Source organism: Hemicordylus capensis, chromosome 2 (assembly GCF_027244095.1).
Source record: "Hemicordylus capensis ecotype Gifberg chromosome 2, rHemCap1.1.pri, whole genome shotgun sequence".
Taxonomy (NCBI): domain Eukaryota; kingdom Metazoa; phylum Chordata; class Lepidosauria; order Squamata; family Cordylidae; genus Hemicordylus; species Hemicordylus capensis.
The window spans coordinates 12,380,722-12,401,349 of NC_069658.1; the positions used below are offsets into that span (position 1 = coordinate 12,380,722).

The window sequence follows — 20,628 nt, forward strand, 5'->3', positions numbered from 1 at the left end:
AAAGCAAGGCACACACCCCACCTTCAAACCCACCCAGTGTTTGAACCTGTTCAGAGGCCAGCAAAAGCGCCTCTGAACACGTTCATGCACATCCCTAAGTTCTAGCTGATCTATATCTATTTGTAAATTGTGCTGGTCTGTGACTGTGGGAGAGATCAATATGATCTGGCTGTAATGGAGCCTTGGGAACCCTTAGGAGAAAGAGATAGAGAAGAGAGTGCAGGGGTGAGCCATGATCAGGGCCCTCATTGGAGCAAACAGAGGCCTTTCTGTTTCTCTTGAGTGGCAGTCACCCTCTACCTGCAGACCTCAGTACAACAGCATCCCACTTTTTTTTTTTTTTTTTTTTTTGAGAAAACACCAGCACTGCAGAGTCAGGCAGGCCCTGAAGCTTCTGTAATTGAGGTTTTTTGGCCCCTGCCTTTTTTGGGACTCTCCCAAGTTGGAAGGGGAAAGGCCCTTTCCTCCCTTCTGAACCTCCTCAGAGACCAGCTCCTTGAGGCAGACTTGAATATATTTGGGAGATTATCTCCACTGGCACTGGGGCTGTTACAACCCACCACATCTTATGTATCCCAGCTAGGCCACATGTGTTGGCCCTTGGGAATTTTACGGCCCTCCTCCAGGGGTGATCCCAGCTGGCTGATGCAGCCATGTAGTCTCCCTTTCTCACCTAGAGGCATAGGGGCAGATATTGGGGCTCCTGCTCTGGAGGGCAGAAGCAAGGCAGTGGGTACACCTCTCCTACATGGGTGATCTGAACTGCTTTTCTACTGGCCCTGTCTTGGAAGCAGGTAGGAGGAACAACTCAACCTATGAATACACTCCTCCACTGAGGGAGAATGTGTGTTTCTTCTGTAAGCAGGGGGCTCAAGAGTCCTTTGCTTCCTGAAATTCAGTGGAGCTCACTCCAGTTATGCAGACAGAGTGTTGGTGAGGTTGTTCAAGTGTTGTTCTACAGCTTTCCCCACACACCCTCCCCCGATAGAGAATAGTCATTTCCTGCCCTCTTCTCTAAATCTTTTATGCCCATTTGTCTCCATACATGGCACACAGTGAACCCTGCTCCTGCAGCTTGGGGGTAGTATTTGCAAAAGACCCTTACTAGTGTTATCTTTGTACTTGGTCACAAGAGTCATGTCTCAGTCAGAACTTGACTCACCTTGTTCCCGAGGCAAAATGTAATGCTGTGCAACGAAAATAAGATTCCACTAAAATGTCACTGATGAATAAATCTCCTGCTTATCACAGGATCTACAGACCTACAACACAGCAAATCAGCTAGAGTATAATTAGGTTATAGGAGAGCAGAACATATAAGTGATATCAAAAACTAGCAAGCAGCATGGCTTTATTGAGAACCAAAGCCCAAGATACCAGTTTAATAAGTATAAAATTAGCAGACACATGGAGATTAGGTGCAATGCATGATCCATCACAGGAGCTGACAATTGGCTTAGAAGGTTATAACAGGGAAAGGAAGGTTCTTACAGGGCCGAACTGAAAAGGAGGGAAACCATCTCTGCTGTCATTCAGGCATCTCTATGTATACCACATCTAGACATATTCTATAGATGTTTAAGACTTGCTTATAAAAAAGAAAGCATATACATAGCATTGTCATTAAGTGCCAGAAATTGCACTTCAGTATTTTAACAAGTTTAAAAAAAGAGAAACTGAAACATCCAGCTAGATTTATGTGAAAGCTGATGGGGAAACGAGTGCAGAAAGTCTTACAGCAGGGCTGGCCTTCCAACCTTAGGATTCCTGTGCTTTTAATAATTATATAGGAGAGAACTGCAGTGTACAACTTACAGTATTACTCTGAAAAACCCACTGTGCAGTTTTGTAACAGGACAAGATGTACCTGCTGAAATTCCCTCTTCAAGTTACAAGAATCCTTGTGTTGAAAAGTATGCAGGACCCTTGATGCAGGAATGACCAGCATGATTTCCCTCCCATCAGGAAAAGCCCTTTCATGTGCAATGGCTGCATAACCTCTAGAACAGGCTTTCCCAACCTACGGGATAGATATTGCTGAACTAAAACTCCCAGCATCCCTAGCCACAATTTATTGTGGCTTGGTATGCTGGGAGTTGTAATTCAGCAACATCTGGAGGGCCGCAGGTTGGGGAAGCCTGTTCTAGAAGAGGATCGGACACTACACAACAAAACCAAGCTTGTTCACTCCCTCCCAGGGTACTCCTACTAATAGGCCAAGGCGGTACCCCTGCACTTTTATTATGATACTCTCTTCCAGAGAAGGAACCCTTTAAAAAGGGACATTAGTTGCAGGCTTATGCCTAGTGCTTCTCATACACAGATCAGCTATGGAAAAATAGTAAATGGCTAATTGTAACAAAAGGGTCCATTCATATGTTTCTCCTAGCTAAGGATGATTCCCAGCATTAGACTCTGGATAAATGTGTGGCAAGAATGTTGCAGATGAAGGAGCTGCACTCCTGCTAGTGTTCAGAGCTGCTTATCCTGGGTTGCTCAGGAACCATCCAGTGATGAGAAAATCACATGGTATGCATAGCCCCTATTGCAGAGGTGGTTTCACAATGGCCTCAGCTGAACCAGGACAGCTGGATCAGAACATGGCACTCAAAGCATGTGTTTGCCAAATCTCTGGTTAAATTAAAAATCTCTTCGCACTGAAGAGGCTAAGACCATAGTGTGAAATCTTCTCCCAAAAGATATCCATGTAATCAAGTATGCCATTCTCACAGCTAGTCCGAAAGGGGAAATGAGGATCAGTCAGAGACAGGAATCATGCTCTTGTAAAAACAGTCTCCACCTCATGATGGGTGCAAAAATCCTTGTGCAGATGTGAAATGAGACACAAGGTAAGCTAACTTGGCAGGAGCTGAAGCACCGCCCATTTTACAGGGCTTGCGCAGAAGCAGAATCTCTTTTCCTTCATCGGAGGAGAACCAGCAACCTCTGTCCTGAAAGCAAATGGCTGGGCTTCGCATTCACATTTCTATGAACATGGATTAGATGCATGAAGCTGACTTTGCATAGCATTCTTTCCCCCAAATTATCTTAAGGGGGAAAATGTCATTTTTCAAGCTTTGCTTTTTTGCACTTGTGATTGAGCAATATCAGAGCAGCATGAACTTCAAATACAAAACCTGAACAAAACAGAAATCCAGATTTGGAAAAGGGATGGTGAAGGGAAGAAAAAAGCAAAGTATATCCGACTATTTCACAAAGCTTTGTCCTCTCCATTGAAGATATATTCCAAGACCCAGTGAGAGGACAAGAATTCGAAACACCACAATTCCTCCTCCTTGTCTGTACCTCTGGGGAAAACATGGGATCCTGTCATTCCAGAGCAATTGTAAAAAAAACCAAAAAAAAAAAAAAAACACCCTAAGAACTAGTTTTATTACATTATTGCTGGATATAACAAAGAAATTAAAATTCATGTATGGAATCCATCCTGGAATCCATGCAGCAACAAAGCCATATCAGTTTCTTCATAATGAGCTTGAAGGGCTGACTTGTTCCAAAACATTGTATTCCTCCCAAGTAGAGTTAGGGGGAAAAATAGAACAAAAAAAAATTATAATCCTTCCAGTTAGTTTTTTCTTCTTGTAGTGGTATTATTAGACCGAGAACAACAGAATCCAAAGCTGCTTTTTTCTTCAATAAATATTCCAAGTAAGGTCCAAACTGCAGGAAGTCCATGGATTTCAGCATGCAAAAAGGCAGCTCTATGCAGTTCCTGACTGGCAGATTTTGCAGGCATTCAGTCCAGGGAGATGATGTCAGGAATGCTGCTCCCACTGCTAGTGATGACTGCTGCCGTCTCGCTTCTGCCTGAGGAGCTAACGCGAGTGCTGCTCTCGTGGTGGCTGGTGGAGGTGATGATGTTGCCGGGGGTGGTGCTTGTTGGCAACGTTGAGGTGAGACTATCCAAAAACATAGGAGGACAGTACTGCTTGAAACAAACAATGATGCCGATAAGGAAGAGAGACTAGATGCACAAGGGGAAAACAAAAGCGCAAGCATCCAAGGTACTAGCTTAAGCAGGCTGCACCAAACTCCCACTAAGACATGCACAACACAGCTTATGCAAGCCAAAAATGGCTCTCAGGAGGAGGGCAATTTTCCGTCACTTTGTGAGCTTGACATGTGTACGGAAGAAGCTGGATGCAGAGTTAAGATACTGGCCATGCTTACTATACTCTACATAAGCAGGTGATCTGCCAGAAGTCCCCAGTACGCTGACCTGAGGGCCCATAAAGAGTGGGAAGGCAGGATAAAAATTAAAGGAAGAAATCTTTTATTATCAACAATCAACTCCTTTCAAGCACTGCATGTATCAAGCCACAGGGAATGTTAAGGATCTCAAAATGTAACATGAGAATGATAGAGAAATCATGGGAGCGTCTTTTAAGTTAATTTAGATTAGCATATTTCAAAACCTAGATTGCCAGCTTTTATTTATTTTTGACTTCAGACATAATCAGCTAGTCTATGTTCTGAGAACTGGGACAACATCCCCACATGAACTTCATGGCAAATTGTGTTCTATGCAGATCACCTCCAGCTTCTCATGAGTTATTCCTTCCTCCTCAATAGATAGTCCTCACTCATGGGATAAGGCAGACCAATCAGAATGAAGCTTTCAGCTGTGGGAGGAGGAAAACACACCCACTCTCCAATTTGTCTGCCTCTGAAGGCACAGGCAGGTGTAACACTTTCCCCAGGGGTCCTTGTGCATCGTTTCTAACCTTCACCTTCCCAATCCTGCCTGTGGGGGTGGACCTTTTATTTCTTGCATTTCTGAGGAAGGAGGCAGGTGGCAAGGAGGTTGAATAGGGCCTCCTTCCACCTTCAGAGAGGTGTCTAAAAGCCTCCTCAGATTAGAAGCTGGGCTACCTTCTTGCCCCCTCCCCTTGCTCATTTCCAAATTGCTCCAGCTTAATGTATGTTTTGACAAGTGTATTAGCAGCAAAAGCAGAATCATTTGTCTTCAAGAGCCTTACCTGTGGATCAACTGGGATTAAAGAAAGAAAGTCCAAACCTAGAAAGAAAAGATACATAAAGATATACATCACCTTTAGAGAGGAGATAGATTTGACTGACAATTACATCAGTCTTTAAGGTCTTGCACAATTGGACCAGATCTAGAGTATCTGAACTCAGCTTTAAGAACTCTCCCCTGCCCCCATTGCATTCTTCAACTTCCCTCATATTGCAGCCCTATTTTCAAAGGTCAGCCTCCCGCCAACCTCCATTACCTAAGGGTATTTCAAGCTGACTGGCCAGGGCTCTCCAAGGCCTCTCTGTCTGCCCAGGGGCTGAAGGAGTAAACCTTGGATGGGATACTTTGACACACAAAGTATGCTCTACTGCTGATCTGTGGCTCCTCCCTTAAATACAAGTTTAAACACCACAACCCCCAGCCTTTTTTTAAAAAAAAGGCTATTTACAAGCTAGCCTGTTAACAGTTTACAAGCTAAACCACCATGAGAAGAGGATACAAGACTACATTCAAGAAAAAGTGGTATCAAATCTTCAGAATGATGAAGTATTTGTTGGCTGCCCTCCGCAATGCAGGACAAAAGTCAGAGATACAGTAGAAGTGAAGTAAATTCCCATTTTAATGCAAAATGAAGTTTCATGAGCCTCAATGCCTTCTGAGTTGCAACATCATCCAGGTATAGCCTGGAAACAGATTTTCTGCTGGTTCTGTTCAGTAAGTGACTGTTACTAAACAGTCTGGGCAGGTGGAGTTTATCAAACTGCAATATTGCACATGACTGCAATATTGCACATGAATTAGGCTGCAACAAAAGTGATGTATTTACACAGGGTTCCAAGGATACTCTCAGATGTACTGTAAGAGTGGGAAGAGAATCACTTTGGACATGGAGGAGGTTAAAGCAGGCCAAGGGACAACTAATCCGTTATCTTGAGAATGCACTTGAGTAGGCATGCTATATTTTGGACTTTGAAGACAGAACCAGGTAGTTGAACTAGACAGATTTCACCTGAATCTTGAACAAAGATCTTCTTATTGCACATTCAACCAATGTGGAAATTTAAGTCTGGAATAAAGCACAAAAGGAGTATGTACATGCTGGAAATTATTGGGATGGGGGGAAGGAAACAGCCAAGCCTTTAGAAACTTCTCATCTCACATTTGCCCCAATTGCTATCAGAATGAGTTTGGGGCGAGGGAAAATCGACCTACCTGGCAAGTCTGACGAAATGCTCGATATCGGTGGGTGGTGGAATGGTACAGAGTAGTCAGTTAATGATGGTGGAATAGCAGCTGGATCCACTGTGCTCACTCCAGGGACGCGGACAGAAGATGGCTGATACATGAGCACCCTGTTTGTGTTTGAAAACAGTGAGGGGGTGAGGGCTGGGGAAAGAAGAGTCAGAAACATCCCACCAGCTAGAACCAGCAGAACAAAAATCATGCACTGGACTGCCTCTTGTTCACAAGGGTTTTGCAAACAACACAAGGGGGTGGTGGTGTGTGACTCACTACACAGCACTTCTACAACAGTCTTCATTAAAACACTTTTTAAAAAAATTCCTATCTTGTCTCGGGTTGGCTCATAAACAACAACAAAGTCCTAACACAGAGTATTTTAAAAAGGAGTCCAGCTATAAATTCAACAATATAATTCAAAGTCTGAATCCAAACATTTTCTACACAGAAAGAGAAAACCTCCAAGCTTAACTAAAGACATAGCAGATCTTGGCTTTTTACAACAGCTGTGATTTGAGCAAGCTGGGAGGTAACACACAGGGCAGTGCTGGAAATCTGCCATCCATTCACAAGTGCCATTTCCCATGCAGCTCTGATAAGATAGATGCACTTCTTACCCAATGAAGCCCTGCTTTATTCACCTGCCTTGCAAAACGGAGCATTGGTTTCACTTACCGTGAAGGCTTCTTCTGGTTGCTGGGGCCAGGGACATCACATGGGTTATCCTCTCTCAAGAGCTCCAGGCAGGACAGAAAGTAAATAGTTAAAAAACTAAGCCACACCCACTAGAGCCTGAGGGGGATAACCCTGCCCCAGTTCTTTCGGGCCGAGACATAAGAGGACAAAGGCAATACAAAACAGTAGAAAACAGCAGGTCAGAATAAACAGGTTTAAACATTCCAGAATCACAGAGTGTAGCAACCAACTGTAGAACTAAATGTCAGTCTCCACCATTTCAACAGAAGTAGACCAGAGCACAAAATCACAACTGGGTGGGCCGAGATGTCCCTGGCCCCAGCAACCAGAAGAAGCCTTCACGGTAAGTGAAACCAATGCTCCGTTCTCGGTTGCTGAGGCCAGGGACATCTCATGGGACATACCACAGCTGTCCAACTCGGGTGGGAGCACTCTGGTCTGGGAGAGCCAGCGTGGTGTAGTGGTTAGAGTGCTGGACTAGGACAGGGGAGACCAGAGTTCAAATCCCCATTCAGCCATGAAACTAGCTTGGTGACTCTGGGCCAGTCACTTCTCTCTCAGCCTAACCTACTTCACAGGGTTGTTGTGAAAGAGAAACTCAAGTATGTAGTACACCGCTCTGGGCTCCTTGGAGGAAGAACGGGATATAAATGTTGTAATAATAATAATAATAATAGCGAGGAAGAACTTGTTGCAAGACCCATCTGCCAAAGGTTGCCCGGGCAGACGCAAAAACCTCGATCTTGTAAAGTTTGGTGAAAGTGGAAGGCGACGCCCAGGTTGCCACCTTGCAGATCTCTTCAACTGGTGCATTAGTGGAAAACGCCACTGACACTGCTGCTGCTCTAGTAGAATGTGCAGAGGAGGCGTTGGTGGCCTCAGCTTCTGAACCTTGTAGGCCATCGATATACACGCTATAATCCACATTGCAATAGTGGTCGAGGAATCTGGGACCCCCATGGAATGCAAACAGAGCGTCTGACAATCTGAATGAGGCTGAGCGTCTAATATAGACCTTAAGACATCGCTTAATGTCCAACTTGTGCCATTTCCGCTCCATAGGATGGACAGGTTTGGGGCAGAATGAAGGTAGGAACCCATCTTGCGATGGGTGGAAGGGGGACGCCACCTTTGGCCTCATGAAGGGGTCCGGAATGAGCCTGACGGCCTCTTTCTGAAATATACAATATGACTTGTTTTACAGACAGCGCCTGCAGTGCTGAGATGAGCCTTGCAGAAGTGATGGCCACCAAAAAAGGCCAATTTAAACGATAAGACCCTGATCAGAATAGCTGCCAAAGGTTCAAAAGAGTGAGCATGCAATGCCTTGAGAACAGTATGTAGTTCCCAAGAGGGTAACCTATGCACTGTTGGAGGTGACATCAGCGAGGCACCTCATAAGAACCTACTCTGGTGAGGATGTGACTGAGATATTTTGCCCTTTTCCGCTGAGAGCAACTCCACCAAAGGCAACGCCTGCCGTTTCAGGGTATTCGGACATAGTACCTTCTTGAACCCTTCTTGTAAGAAGAGCAGGAGATGACATAACTTAGCCATGCCCTTTGGAATTGAGTTGCATGACATCCAGTGAAGGAGTGCTCACCATGTATATTGATAAATTCTCTCTGTCAATGGACTTCGCGACACCAGCATAGTGCTGAGAACTCCCTCCGAGTAGCCATGTTGGCTGAGGACTCACCGCTCAGTTTCCAAACGGTGAGCCGAAAACAACATGGATCTGGGTGTAAAACTGGACCCTGATGGAGCAGGTCCGGAGTCTGAGGCAACTCCCAAGGTGGCTCCACCGCCAGATGGAGGAGCTCTGGAAACCAGGGTCTCCTGGGCCAGAATGGTGCCACTAAGAGTACTCTTGCTCGAAGACACATCCATTGCAGGACTCTGGCCAACAGAGGTGTCGGAGGATACGTATAAAGGAGAGCGTCTGGCCATGGACTGGTTAGGGCATCCACTGCCATCGCCTCCCTGCATGGAAATCTAGTCATAAACGCTGGTAATTGTGCATTCTTCAGAGTCATGAAGAGGTCTACCTCGGGCATGCCCATCTTCTCTGTTATCTGGGTGAAAACTGATGGATTTAGAGCCCACTCCCCCAGTCGGATGTCAGCCCAGCTTAACCAGTCTGCAACCAGGTTCAGCTCTCCCTTGACATGGTGTGCCATCAGGGAAGGAAGGTTGCTCTCTGCCCAGGACAGCAGAAGGACAGCCTCCTGGTGAAGTGATCTGGACCTGGTCCCCCATTGCTTGTTTACATACACCTTTGCCGTTGTATTGTCAGTCTTTACGAATACGTTGGTGCCTTGGATGATCTCCTGGAATGCTAGTAGCGCTAGGCGAATTGCGCAGAGTTCCCTCCAATGTATGTTGTGAGAATGCTCCTCCTTGTTCCATAGCCGCTGCGCCGACTGGTTGAGGCAGTGGGCTCCCCAGCCCCTGTCACTTGCGTCTGTTGTTATGATGAACATCTGTGGGTCCAAGAAGGTCTTTCCCATATTCTGGTTATTGGAGTTGATCCACCAGCGAAAAGAGCGACGCAGGTCTGGTGGCAGCTTCAGAAGCAGTCTACACTTCCTTACGATTGCCTTCTGGTGGGGTACGAGAAACCACTGGAGGTCGTGCAGATGAAGTCAAGCCCACGGAACTGAGTCCGGTGCGGCAACCATCAAGCTCAGCAATCTTGACAAGGAAGCCAGAGGAACTCTTGGACTCACTAGAATCAGGTGAACCTTTGTCTGGATAGTCTGTAACCTGTCCGGTGGAAGCAAGAGGCGGTCCACTAAGGTAACTATGATTACCCCCAAATGGCGCAGCCTGTGGCATGGCGTCAATTGACTCTTTTCTCCATTTATGATGAAACCATGGTTCTCGAGTGTTGCGATAGTTAAGGGCCATGTCCCGTTCTGCCTCTGGGAGAGATCTCACTAGCAGCAACAAATTGACTATATATGCAAACAAACGAATCCCTTTCTGACGGAGTTGCGCCACCAGTGGCGCCAACAACTTTGTGGAGACATGAAGGGCTGCTGTATTGAAAATGCCTTCCAGCATATTTAAACTGAAGGTACTGCCTGCTTTCTGGGTGTATAGGAAGATGCAGGTAGGCCTCCCTTAAATCTATGGACGCCAGCACATCCAGATGAAAGAGTGCCTCTGAAACTGCTCTTAGAGTTTCCATCTGGAAATGAGTTCTGTGGACCCATCTGTTCAAAAAATTTTAAGTCTAAAACAGCTCTCCTTGAGCCGTCCCTTTTTGGGACGGTAAATAGGATAGAAGTGTTTTGTTTTGTTTTAACTCCCTCTTCCTCCTGTGCCAGAGGCACTGGCTCCACTGCCCCAATGTCCAGGAGGTGTTGGATCGCCTGGACCATCAGCAAATGCTTTGAGAATGCTTTTGACCTTGGAGTGGGGATAAAGAAGGGGGAGCGTAGTGAAACTCTATTCTGTAGCTGTGATGGATCAGCTGCAGAACCCAGTTGTCTGAGGCTGAATCTTCCCAGGCTGGGGCGAGGTGAGACAAATGCCCTCCAAGCCTGAAATGCTTCAAGTCATTGTTGTGGCTTTTGATGCTCTGGCTGACCAGCTTGCTGTTTGTAGGTACCAAACCCTCTAAAGGGTGCTCTCTGATGATTCCAAGATCCCCTCTGGGATTTTGCATCTCTGTCCCGGCCCATAAAGGGCTGGAAGCTATGAAAGGGAAAGGCCTTTTGAAAGGCTGTTTATCAGTCTTTTTATTGGTTGAAGGCATAGTGTCTTTCACTTATCATACGACTCTACAAGAATGTCTTGTAGGGCAGACTCACCAAAAGGTTTCTTGCCGCCATAAGAGACGGTGGCGAGGTTAAACCTAGAGGCAGAACCAACTGTCCAACTTTGAGCCACAAGTGGCGTCTGCCAACAAATGATGAAGCCGCCGCTTGCACTGAGAATCTAATCGTATCAAGATTGGCATCGGCCATAAGGGCCTGCGCTTTCTGGATCTTTAATAGTTGCTGTCACATCTTAACTGGGTCCCCTGGAGGATCACTCAGAAGGTTGACCACCCATAATAAGGAGGCATGGGCTGCCCTGGATGCTGCCGCTGTTGCACAGATCACCAGGGACACGTTCTCATGACACGATTAAATGACAGCTTGGCCTTCTTGTCAGCTATGTCTTTTAGAGAAACCTCACCCTCTCGAGATACCAGGGAATCCGACACCAATTGCGAAATCTGGGCATCCACATTTGGTGTCCTCAACATGTCTGTAGTGGTTTTCTGAAAAGAATAAAGTTTGTTAGCCATGGACGTAGCCTTGCAGTTGGAAGCTGGTGTCAACCATTCCTATTTGACTACATCCACAAACAACTCTGGCATGGGCATCAGCATGTCCTTGGGGCGTGCTCTAGGAAAGACCAAGTCCCCTTTGGCGCAAGAGTCAGAACTCTGCCCAGCCTCTGATTTCAGTCCAATTGTATTAATAATTCTGGACATGAGTGGGCTGAAGTCCTCTGCCACAAAGAGGCGCTGTGACACCGAGGCAACACCAGTGTCCTCCCCTCCAGACCATTCCCCGTCATCCTTGTCTAACGGAGTCTCTGGGTCCGGATCAAAACCTCTGCATTTAATTGGGTCTTCAGAGTCAGAAGGCAGATTAGGCCTCTCTGAGTTTGCAATGACTTTTTTTTTTTTTTTTTTTTTTGAGGTGCAGGTAAACCCCTAGGGCCCCCAGAGTCTGATCGGAAGCATCAGAGGAATGGTCCCGTGCCACCTTGCCAGCCAACTTGCCCAGCTCACTATGCTTAAGCTTGCTTTTGGCCTTCTTGGGAGAAGGACTGACAGACCCGCTAGATGAGGAGCTCACACTGGGTGATCTATGCCTTCTCCCCTTTGTGGATCTCTTACTCCTCTTAAGGGGCCTAACCTGGTAGATGGTGCCAATGATTGCATTGCGAAACCATGCTTGCTACTCAGGTGGCGGCACAGGCTTAGGTAAAACAACAGAGTTAGAACTGGATTCTTTAGGCCCAGTCTCTGCAGCAGACTCCCCCTGCTGGCCAAACACCATAGTCACAGTCTTAGGCTTTTCCCGCCCTTTTAGAGACTGTCTCCCTTTTACATTACCGGCTCCTTCAGGTAAAATGGAGGGATTCTTCGCAACCGTCACCATCTTAGGAACAGAAGATGCCTGTGATGGCCTCGCTGCCCTGCCGGTCAGGTTGCTAGCCAGCTCGCCAATCCGCCTAATCTCTTCTGAGGTTGGTGGGGCGTTGGCAATAGGGAGCCTCCCAAAGCGCTCTTCACAGCCACTTTGAGGGCAGGAGACTCGACACGGCCCCTTCGACGATCGGGACGGGCGGCTCGAGAGCGGCCGTCACCGACGCGGGAAAATCGAGCCCTTCCAGGGGGGACTCCGTGGCCCATAGATGAGAGATGGCCGATCACGGACTGTCAACTCACTGCTGGCGAATTTTCTGGGTGGTTTTCGGGAGGTCGGAAAAGCGGCCTTGCTATGCAGGGCTTGCAGCAGCCTGCGCCAATGGGGCCTACAAAAGGCCCTGAAGCCTCCCAGGCCGAAAACACTCCATCTCTTCCCCTTGTTGGAGAAATTGCTCTGTACCTCTCTGACTGGCTCCAAGCAACGGAGAGGAAAGAGGAGATGGGGGGGAAAGAAGTGGGCGGGGGAGAGAAACAGATGAAAGAAGGGTGGTTTTCTTTCTTTTCAGGTAATAGCAAGCAATAAGGATCAGAGACAGAAAAAAGGATTTGGAGAACGGAATACCGTAGTTAGGAAGTCAATTAGAGAATTAATATCAGCAGAAAATAGAGAGAGCTAGAAAAACGCTGCCGTGGAGCTTGCTGAGGACAGAAAGAACTGGGGCGGGGTTATTCCCCTCAGGAATTATTCCCCTCAGGTTATTCCCCTCAGTGGGTGTGGCTTAGTTTTTTAACTATTTACTTTCTGTCCTGCCTGGAGCTCTTGAGAGAGGATAACCCATGAGATGTCCCTGGCCTCAGCAACCGATAACTTCCCTTTCAAAAGTATCTGCTGCCTGTTCAGAATCCAAACTAGCAGGACTGTGTGCAAGTTGCAATTCCACAGAAGTGCAGAATGTGGCCTTGGGCACAGAATTCAACTGCATGAGAATCAAAGCTTGTTCTCTCTTTCTTTTTTTTAAGCAGTGGCTGGGGTCAGAACTACTTGCCCATGACATATGCTTAATTTACAAAGCTGGACACAGAATCCAGCTTTCCTTTGTATGGCAAGGTTATTCCACGGTACTACAGTTGTTTTTGATGTATGCATGGAATACAAACAAGGAAGCAACCAGCCAATCTATTCTGTTTTTCAGAATTTCCTAGCAAGGACAGAGCACCCACATTGCATGCAGAAGGTCCTAGCTTCCACCCCAGTATTTCCAGTTAGAAGGCTCTTGGATAGCAGGGCTGAAAATGCGTTAGGCAGTACCTGGCTAGACAGATAGTCTTACATGAATGCCTTTCCAATGTCAAAGTGTAGACAAATGGGAAAGGCAGGGAGGAGAAAGTGGTAATGCCCTGAGCAGTCAGCTGCATTGAAAGTGATTGGAATTTACAGCAGTATTACATTGTTCTCCCCGAGCAGAGAAGAAGAGTATCTTCTGATATTCAGACCAACTCCCTTCCACCTCTGCAGCAAGAACCAAGTGGCATTGCTAATGGAAATGCTGTCCACTTTACAAGATATGATGATGCCCCAGAGCCAAAAGCAGTTAGTTACAGCCATCATCCAGGTCAGATGTGTCATTTGGAGCGGCTTCCCAGATAATTCAACACACAAATCCAAGTTCTACATGGTTGAATCTCAATTCAAATCCTTGCTTATCTATCACACGTATATCTCTGGGCGGTTTACAAATTAAAAACAGAACTGGCTTAATTGAAGTCAGATAGAAATGGTTTTCAGAAGACTAAACAAGTGTGTCTAAATTAAGGTGGAGATTATCAATAATTTAATGTACCCAGTTAAGAGATACATGTGAACCCCGTTATCCATGGGAGTTCCATTCTCTGCTACAACCACAGATAACGGAACCATGGATAACAAGGTACTGAGGCAATGGGACTGGGGTGGGGGGTTAGGTTCCCGGAGACTAAAAAAAAAAAAGGTGGAAGATGGCCCTAAATATGGTGGGAAAGGTGCCTACCATGCTGCACAGTTCTCCAGCGGTCCAGCAATGTCCCCTAAAAGTCCCAACTGCGCCATTTTTCTATGAAAATTTCATTGAGCCCCAAAATGGTGCCTGGAAATAACCTCAGAGATCATTTCCAGCCACCCTGAAACCACAGATATGTGGAAATTAGCTTCCTCCCTTCCCACCCCACCCCATATATCAAGGTCAGGTTTCAATTACCCGAACGTGGAAACTGGCACCATGTATAGTGAAGTCCTAATCTACAAAGTAACTTGAAAAATAGAAACACAGGACACTGCCATATACTGAGTCAGACCATTGATCTATCTAGCACAGGATTGTCTTCACAGACTGGCAGCGGCTTCTTCAAGGTTGCAGGCAGGAGTCTCTCTCAGTCCTATGTTGGAGAAGCCAAGGAGGGAACCTGAAACCTAGATGCTCTTCCCAGAGCGGCTCCATCACGAGGGGAATATCTTACAGTGCTCACACTTCGAGTCTCCCGTTCATATGCAACCAGGGTGGACCCTGCTTAGCTAACCCGACAAGTCATGCTTCCTACCACAAGACCAGCTCTCCTTTCCAAAATGAAGCTATATAAGCACTGAACAACAACAGAACAGGCTGACCTCTCCAGAGCCACATTTTTCTGGGTTGGCTTCAAGAAAAAATGCCCGTACTAAAAAGCTAAATACAACTATTCAGTCCTGCTCAACACAGATCGCCACTTTTGATAAACAAGAAGTCTAGAAAGAAAAAGCTTGTTGAATCAAAGAAAAGGAACTAGAGTTCCAACATTTGTTCATATAATATGTCTGTGCAGCCTAAATGATGATTGCCAGGAGGGCCAACACAGCCTCCCAAAGTTGTCAGGTAAGATCACAAATCCAACATTTCCCAACATACCTGTCAGACCCCAGTTCAATGAACAACCAATCACCTGTAACATGAGAGGCCACACACTAGTCATTTAATTTTTAAATGGAGCTCATAGACACCAGATTGACCAGCCTGCCAGAGAAAGCAAGGGTCCACCAGTGGCCAGGCCTATTAGGCTCAGGGAAGCAAGGTCTACCTGCTGCACACGGGCCATTTAATTTTTAAATGGCCCACATGGCACCTCTCAGCTGAGAGGTGGCTCACTAGCAATTTAACTAGCATCTGACAAGAATGTTCAGACAAGACAGTGGGTAATTCAGCCAGTCAGAGGAACTAATGTCTGAACTAATTCTGATAGTGCCCAACTGAGGGTATATCAGGTCCGACATCCCTGTCAGACTGACATGATTGCACAGCCCTAACACTGGACATATGCTTTAACTTACTCCAAATTAATCGTACATGGCAACATAGAAAGCTGCAAGTTGTATTAAAAGTGCAGCTATTCCTTACAGAACACTTTTTTTACTGCACATGAATAACCATTTTGAAAGCTTTGCAGATTGTGGAGCAAGCTTGTGACTCACAAAGCTAAATACAGCATATTATGTATGACAGGCAACCAGAGCTAGCTTGTGGAATCAGATCATTTCCTTACCTGCGAGTTCTCCTCCTCCTAAACCGGAGAGTGGTCCAGGACTCTGAAGTGTTCTCCAATTTATCCACTAGGAGGCAGATTCTTCAGAGAAAAACCTGGCCAGATGTGGGTCAGAAAACAATCCCCACTTCCTCTCTGAAGCAAGTCCCTGTTGACATAGCAATGAAAAGGACACAATCCCCTAATCCCAGGTAGCCCTCCATCAGAGGAGGGTAAGAAGCCTCAAGTAACTCTAGGGAGCTGGATAGGGTGGATGTTGGACCTGTCAGGTGAACAAGAGGAGAATTCACAGGTAAGGAAATCCCTCATTCTTCCCAAATGTCACCCTCCTGTGGTCTGTCTTCTGCACCCATTGGTTTGATATGGCAAGCTTCCCAGGTGGAGAAACGTTCTGAAGGTAATGCCCCTTCTGTGTCAGTGGTGTTGCCTGTGTGCTTAAGTCAGCTAGGCTTCATGGCAGTTGTCTTTCCGGGAGAGAAAGTGGGCCACCCTCCAGGACTTGAAAGGTTTCATCACTGTTGGTAGCCCTGGCATCATCCAGCCTGATGCCATAGGCAGCAGCCATACACTGAGTCAGACTGTTGGTCCATCTAGCTCGGTATTGTCTACCCAGACTGGCAGCTGCTTATGCAAGGTTGTAGGCAGGAGTCTCTCTCGGCTCTATCTTGGAGATGCGACGGAGGGAACTTGGAACCTTCTGCTCTTCAAAGTGGCCCCATCCCCTGAGGGATATATCCTACAGTGCTCAAACATGTAGTCTCCTATTCAAATGCAACCAGGGTGGACCCTGGTTAGCAGAGGGGACAATTTATGCTTGCTACCATAAACCAGCTCTCCATCCTGCACATGACTGAAGCTATCACTCTTGAAGGACTTGAAAGACAAACTATAGGTGAATGGTAGAACCTTCTCCATAGATGGAGCTTTGACTGCCACCCTAGCCATGTATTTTCTCAAAAAAAAAAAATTGCCCTTTAACCCGGTTGAAGTGTTCTGTTGAGAAGAGAGTTACACCATGGGCACAGCCAACTGGATCTCCAAGCCACCATGGATCTGCCAGTATAGTGTTGTGTTTCAAGCAAACTATCAGCTCTAAAAGATGCTGCATCAAGGTGGCCAACTGCCTGACTCACTTCTCCAGACAGCGTTTCTCTGTGCAGTCGTATGAGCCACACCAGGGCAGCCCTGGAAACATGAGGGAGTGGCTGCCAGCCTAGTGCTGCATTCCACTGGCCTTCTTGAGGGTGACCAAAACTACGCAAAAGGAGCTGCTGCAGAAAAGATTAATTCTGACGTGTTTCAATATATTTTCCTTTTCAAGTAATTTTTTTACTGGACTGCCTGGAAGAAATATATTATTTCCAGTCTGCTTAGGATTTTGGAAAGAATCTCTCTTCCAGGTATTCCAGAGAAAGTTTTCCTTGAAAAAGATATTGAAGCTTGGAATAAATCTTTTCTTCAGCAGCTCCTCTTACATTGTATTTGTGGCCATCCCAGCTGATATTGATCCTGTATTTCATGTTGCCTTCTTGAGGGTGACCACCATCCTCTTGTCAACTTGGTCCCTGGGTAAAATCTCACCCTTCAGCAGGATACAAAAACTCTCTTGCCAGAGCAGCTGCTGGCTCTGGAGCCAGATTCCTTGCAGCTTGCATCAAGCGAGTAAATTTTGCTTAGGACTCTCTCCAGGTGATTCCAGGATGATGTGAATGGAGCATTGGTTCACTTCCCATGAAGGCTGCTTCTTGCTGCTGCATCCAAGGGAATCTCATTGAGTGGGTTATGGTTCTCCACGTGGTTCTCTAAAGCAGGACTATGCAAATTAGTTAGAATCTTTAAGAGGTGGAGGAACATGGCCCCAACCAGTTCTTTTAGGCCAAGAAAGCCAAGAGTACTTTTTAAAGAAGAAAACACACTTAGTGGAAACAACCAGAAAACACACTGAATTAGGTGCCAAAAACCGGAACCAACAATATGTTGGGGGGAAATTAACAAAAACTGTCCATTAAAAAGGTGGGCTATAGGAGAATCCTTGTTTTCTAGGCACAGGTGCTAAAGGGCGGGTCAAGACACCCTTGGATGCAGCAGCAAGAAGCCTCTGCGGTAAGTGAACTAATGCCCCATTCTTTGCTGCTGACATCCAAGGACGTCTCCTTGAGTGGTGATACCACAGCCCATGGGGGAGGGCACCCCTACCTACTCCGAAGGAAGGACCTGCTGGAGTACTCGTGTCCCAAATGCTGCTTGATCAGAGGCAAAGGTATCAAATTTGTAGTGCCTGGTGAAGGCTGAGCTGGCCCTCCAGGTAGCCGCCCTGAAAATGTCTGGGACCGGAGTGTTTATAGAAAACGCAGCGGAGGTGGCAGCCGCCCTGGTCAAATGGGCAAACACTTTAGTAGGGGCCTTAAGATTCTGAGTTTCATATGCCAGGGCGATAGATGCCTTGAGCCACCAAGCTATAGCGGTGGAGGTCACGGCCTGACCCATGTTTTGAGGCAAAAAGGAAATGAATGACGACTCCATAGTCTACATGTGTTTTGTGTGTTTCTTGTAGGTCTTCAGACACCTACGGGCATCCAACTTGTGCCGAGCTTTTTCTACTGGATGTACTGGCTTTGGATAAAAAGATGATAAGACAACATCCTGGGACATGCGAACAGATCCATGGAAGGGTGGCCAAGTGGTTTGGTATGTATCTGAAGGTTTTCGGGTGCAGTCTCCATTGTCCTGGAAGAATTTCCTTCCTGCTGAGCTAGTCCGCCACCGTGTTCAGTTTATCTTGCACATGGTGGGCTGTTACTGACACCACATTTTGTTCGGCCCATTGGAACAGAAGAACCACTTCTTCCTGCAGAGACTTTGACCTGGTCCCTCCTTGGCAGTTCATGTGTGCTTTCACTATGGTATTGTCCGTGGAGATCAGTACATGTTGGTTTTGGACTACATGATGGAATGTCAAAAGTGCCAATCGGATCTCTCGGAGCTCCATCCAGTTGATGCTGTGTTGCTTTTTGGTGGCTGACAACTTTCCTTGAGCCAAGTCATGGAGGCAGTGGGCGCCCCACTCGTGCTTGCATGTGTCTGGTGACGATGACTCATGGAGGATCCAGGAACTCCTTCCCTATGGAGAGGTGCGGAAGTGTAATCTACTATCTCAGAGATTGTAGCACTTGGAGTGGAAAAGCTCACCTGTTTGATGGATTTCACGGCAATCTCCGGGTGATGGGGTAGCAGGAACCACTGCAACGGCCGCAGGTGGAGATGTGCCCATGGTACTGATTCCAAGGTCCCAGGATCCTGGAGAGGGAGAACAATGTCATGGACTTCTGTACTTCTAAGGCCTGATGGACTTCTGTCTCCACGGTGGCTCTGCACTTTGGTGGTGAGAAGAGTTGATCAGTGGGCCTGGGGGACCTGTAGCATGGTGTTGAGGTCCCTCTGCGCCGGCTGTAAAGATGGAGATTAGACCAACACGTCATCCAGAAAAGCAAAAATCCTGACCCCTAGGAGTCAGAGATGCGCTATGACTGGTGCAAGGACTTTCACGAATATGTGAGCTGAGGAGAGGCTGAAAGGTGGTGGTGTGTTTTGGCATAGAGGAAGTGCAGCAGAAGGAGACGGCTTTGGTATATACGTACGTGCAGATAAGCCTCCTTCAGGTCTATGGAGAATAGGAAGTCCCTAAGGTGTAGAGCCTCTGCAATCCACCTGAGTGATTCCATGCAGAACTTCCTCTTTTTATGAAGTGGTTGAGGTATTTTAAGCCCAGAACCACCCGCAGAGAGCCGTCCCTTTTGGGCACGGTGAAGATGATGGGACAGATGCCTGCTCCCTGTTGGTCTGCTGGCATCAGTTCTATTTCCCTGATCAATAGGAGTTGCTGGATCGTCTCCTGGAGACTCTTGTGTTTGGAGGATAGGTGGGAGGTTGTGGTGGGTAGAAAGCGGTGAGTTGGGTTTTTGGCCAATTCTATGCAGTAGCCCCCCTTTACAACATCAAGTACCCAACGATCTGAGGTGGTGCCCCCGCCAAGCGTGTAAGTGAAAGGAGGGGTGACAACACCACAGGGGTGACCTGCCTGAGTCAGAATTGCTGTTTGGTTTGCTTGCCCTGGGTGGCGAAGGCTGCCCTGTTCCCAAACCCCTGTCTGTAAGGTCTGGATCTGCTCCAGAGGGGATGCTGGGACCTGAAACCCCGCTCCCTGCTGGTGGAGGACTGAAAGGGGCAAAAGGACTGGAAAAAACATCTTCCCTGCAGGTGGCCATGTTTACACGATGAGGGCATAGCCTTCTTATCTTTTGACTCCACTAAAATATCTTTTAAGGCTGCATCCCCAAATAGCTTTTCCTCATCAAAAGGTACTGTGGCCAGAATGATTTTAGAAGCAGTGCCAATATTCCAGCCACAGGCTCCAGTGGCCCAGCACTGAAGTAGCTCCTGCCCTTGATGCAAATCTCATGGAGTCAGAGATAAAGGCCGTACCTTGTGTAACCTAATGTATGAATAGTCTTGGACATCAGGGGAGCAAAGTCTAATGACTAGAAAAATCTCTCAGGGGCTTCAGAATTCTCTGGTTCCTGACCATATGACCACTCTCCCTCCTCTTTGTCTGGTCAGGGTCTGTTTCCCTCCAAAGGGGTTCAGGGTCCTCTGGAGTGTCTCCCCTTGGAACTGGCTCTTCGTCTAAGGGGATAACTGGGATTGGCACTGGTAGGGGTTTTTGGGGTGTGTTGAAGATTCCTGCCTGGGGGTCCCACAGGAGTTCTGGATGTGGCCCACCTGGGGTCTGGTGAATCATGGTCTCAGATATCAGAGGAATGGGTACTCTCCCCTCTGTTTAGACTTAGATCTTCCCTTTTTGCTTTTTTAATGTGTTTGCACTTTTTCTGTACCTTCTTAGGGACTGGAGTATCAGAAACAGAATACAAAGTGCTTGAGGAAGGTGATCGTTCCCTTCTGGGCCTTTTTCACTTTTTAGACTTTAATTGAT

The 20,628-nt window shown here is 46.9% G+C and overlaps 1 protein-coding gene across 12 annotated transcripts in view; it reads right to left on the bottom strand.

Annotated features, from left to right (window-relative positions):
* Positions 1-1,334: 1,334 nt before the first annotated feature.
* Positions 1,335-20,628, bottom strand: part of PIAS2 (protein inhibitor of activated STAT 2) — a 75,540-nt gene continuing 56,246 nt past the window's right edge. For 6 of the 12 annotated variants that reach the window (XM_053289080.1, XM_053289074.1, XM_053289077.1 and 3 more), the window contains 3 exons: positions 6,212-6,351; positions 5,001-5,038; positions 1,335-3,985 (listed from right to left, as the gene is read on the bottom strand). In XM_053289080.1, coding sequence (XP_053145055.1) covers positions 3,758-3,985; positions 5,001-5,038; positions 6,212-6,351 — 406 coding nt within the window. In that variant the 3' untranslated portion in view covers positions 1,335-3,757. The other 6 variants (XR_008314804.1, XM_053289081.1, XM_053289076.1 and 3 more) reach the window with 6 other exon arrangements.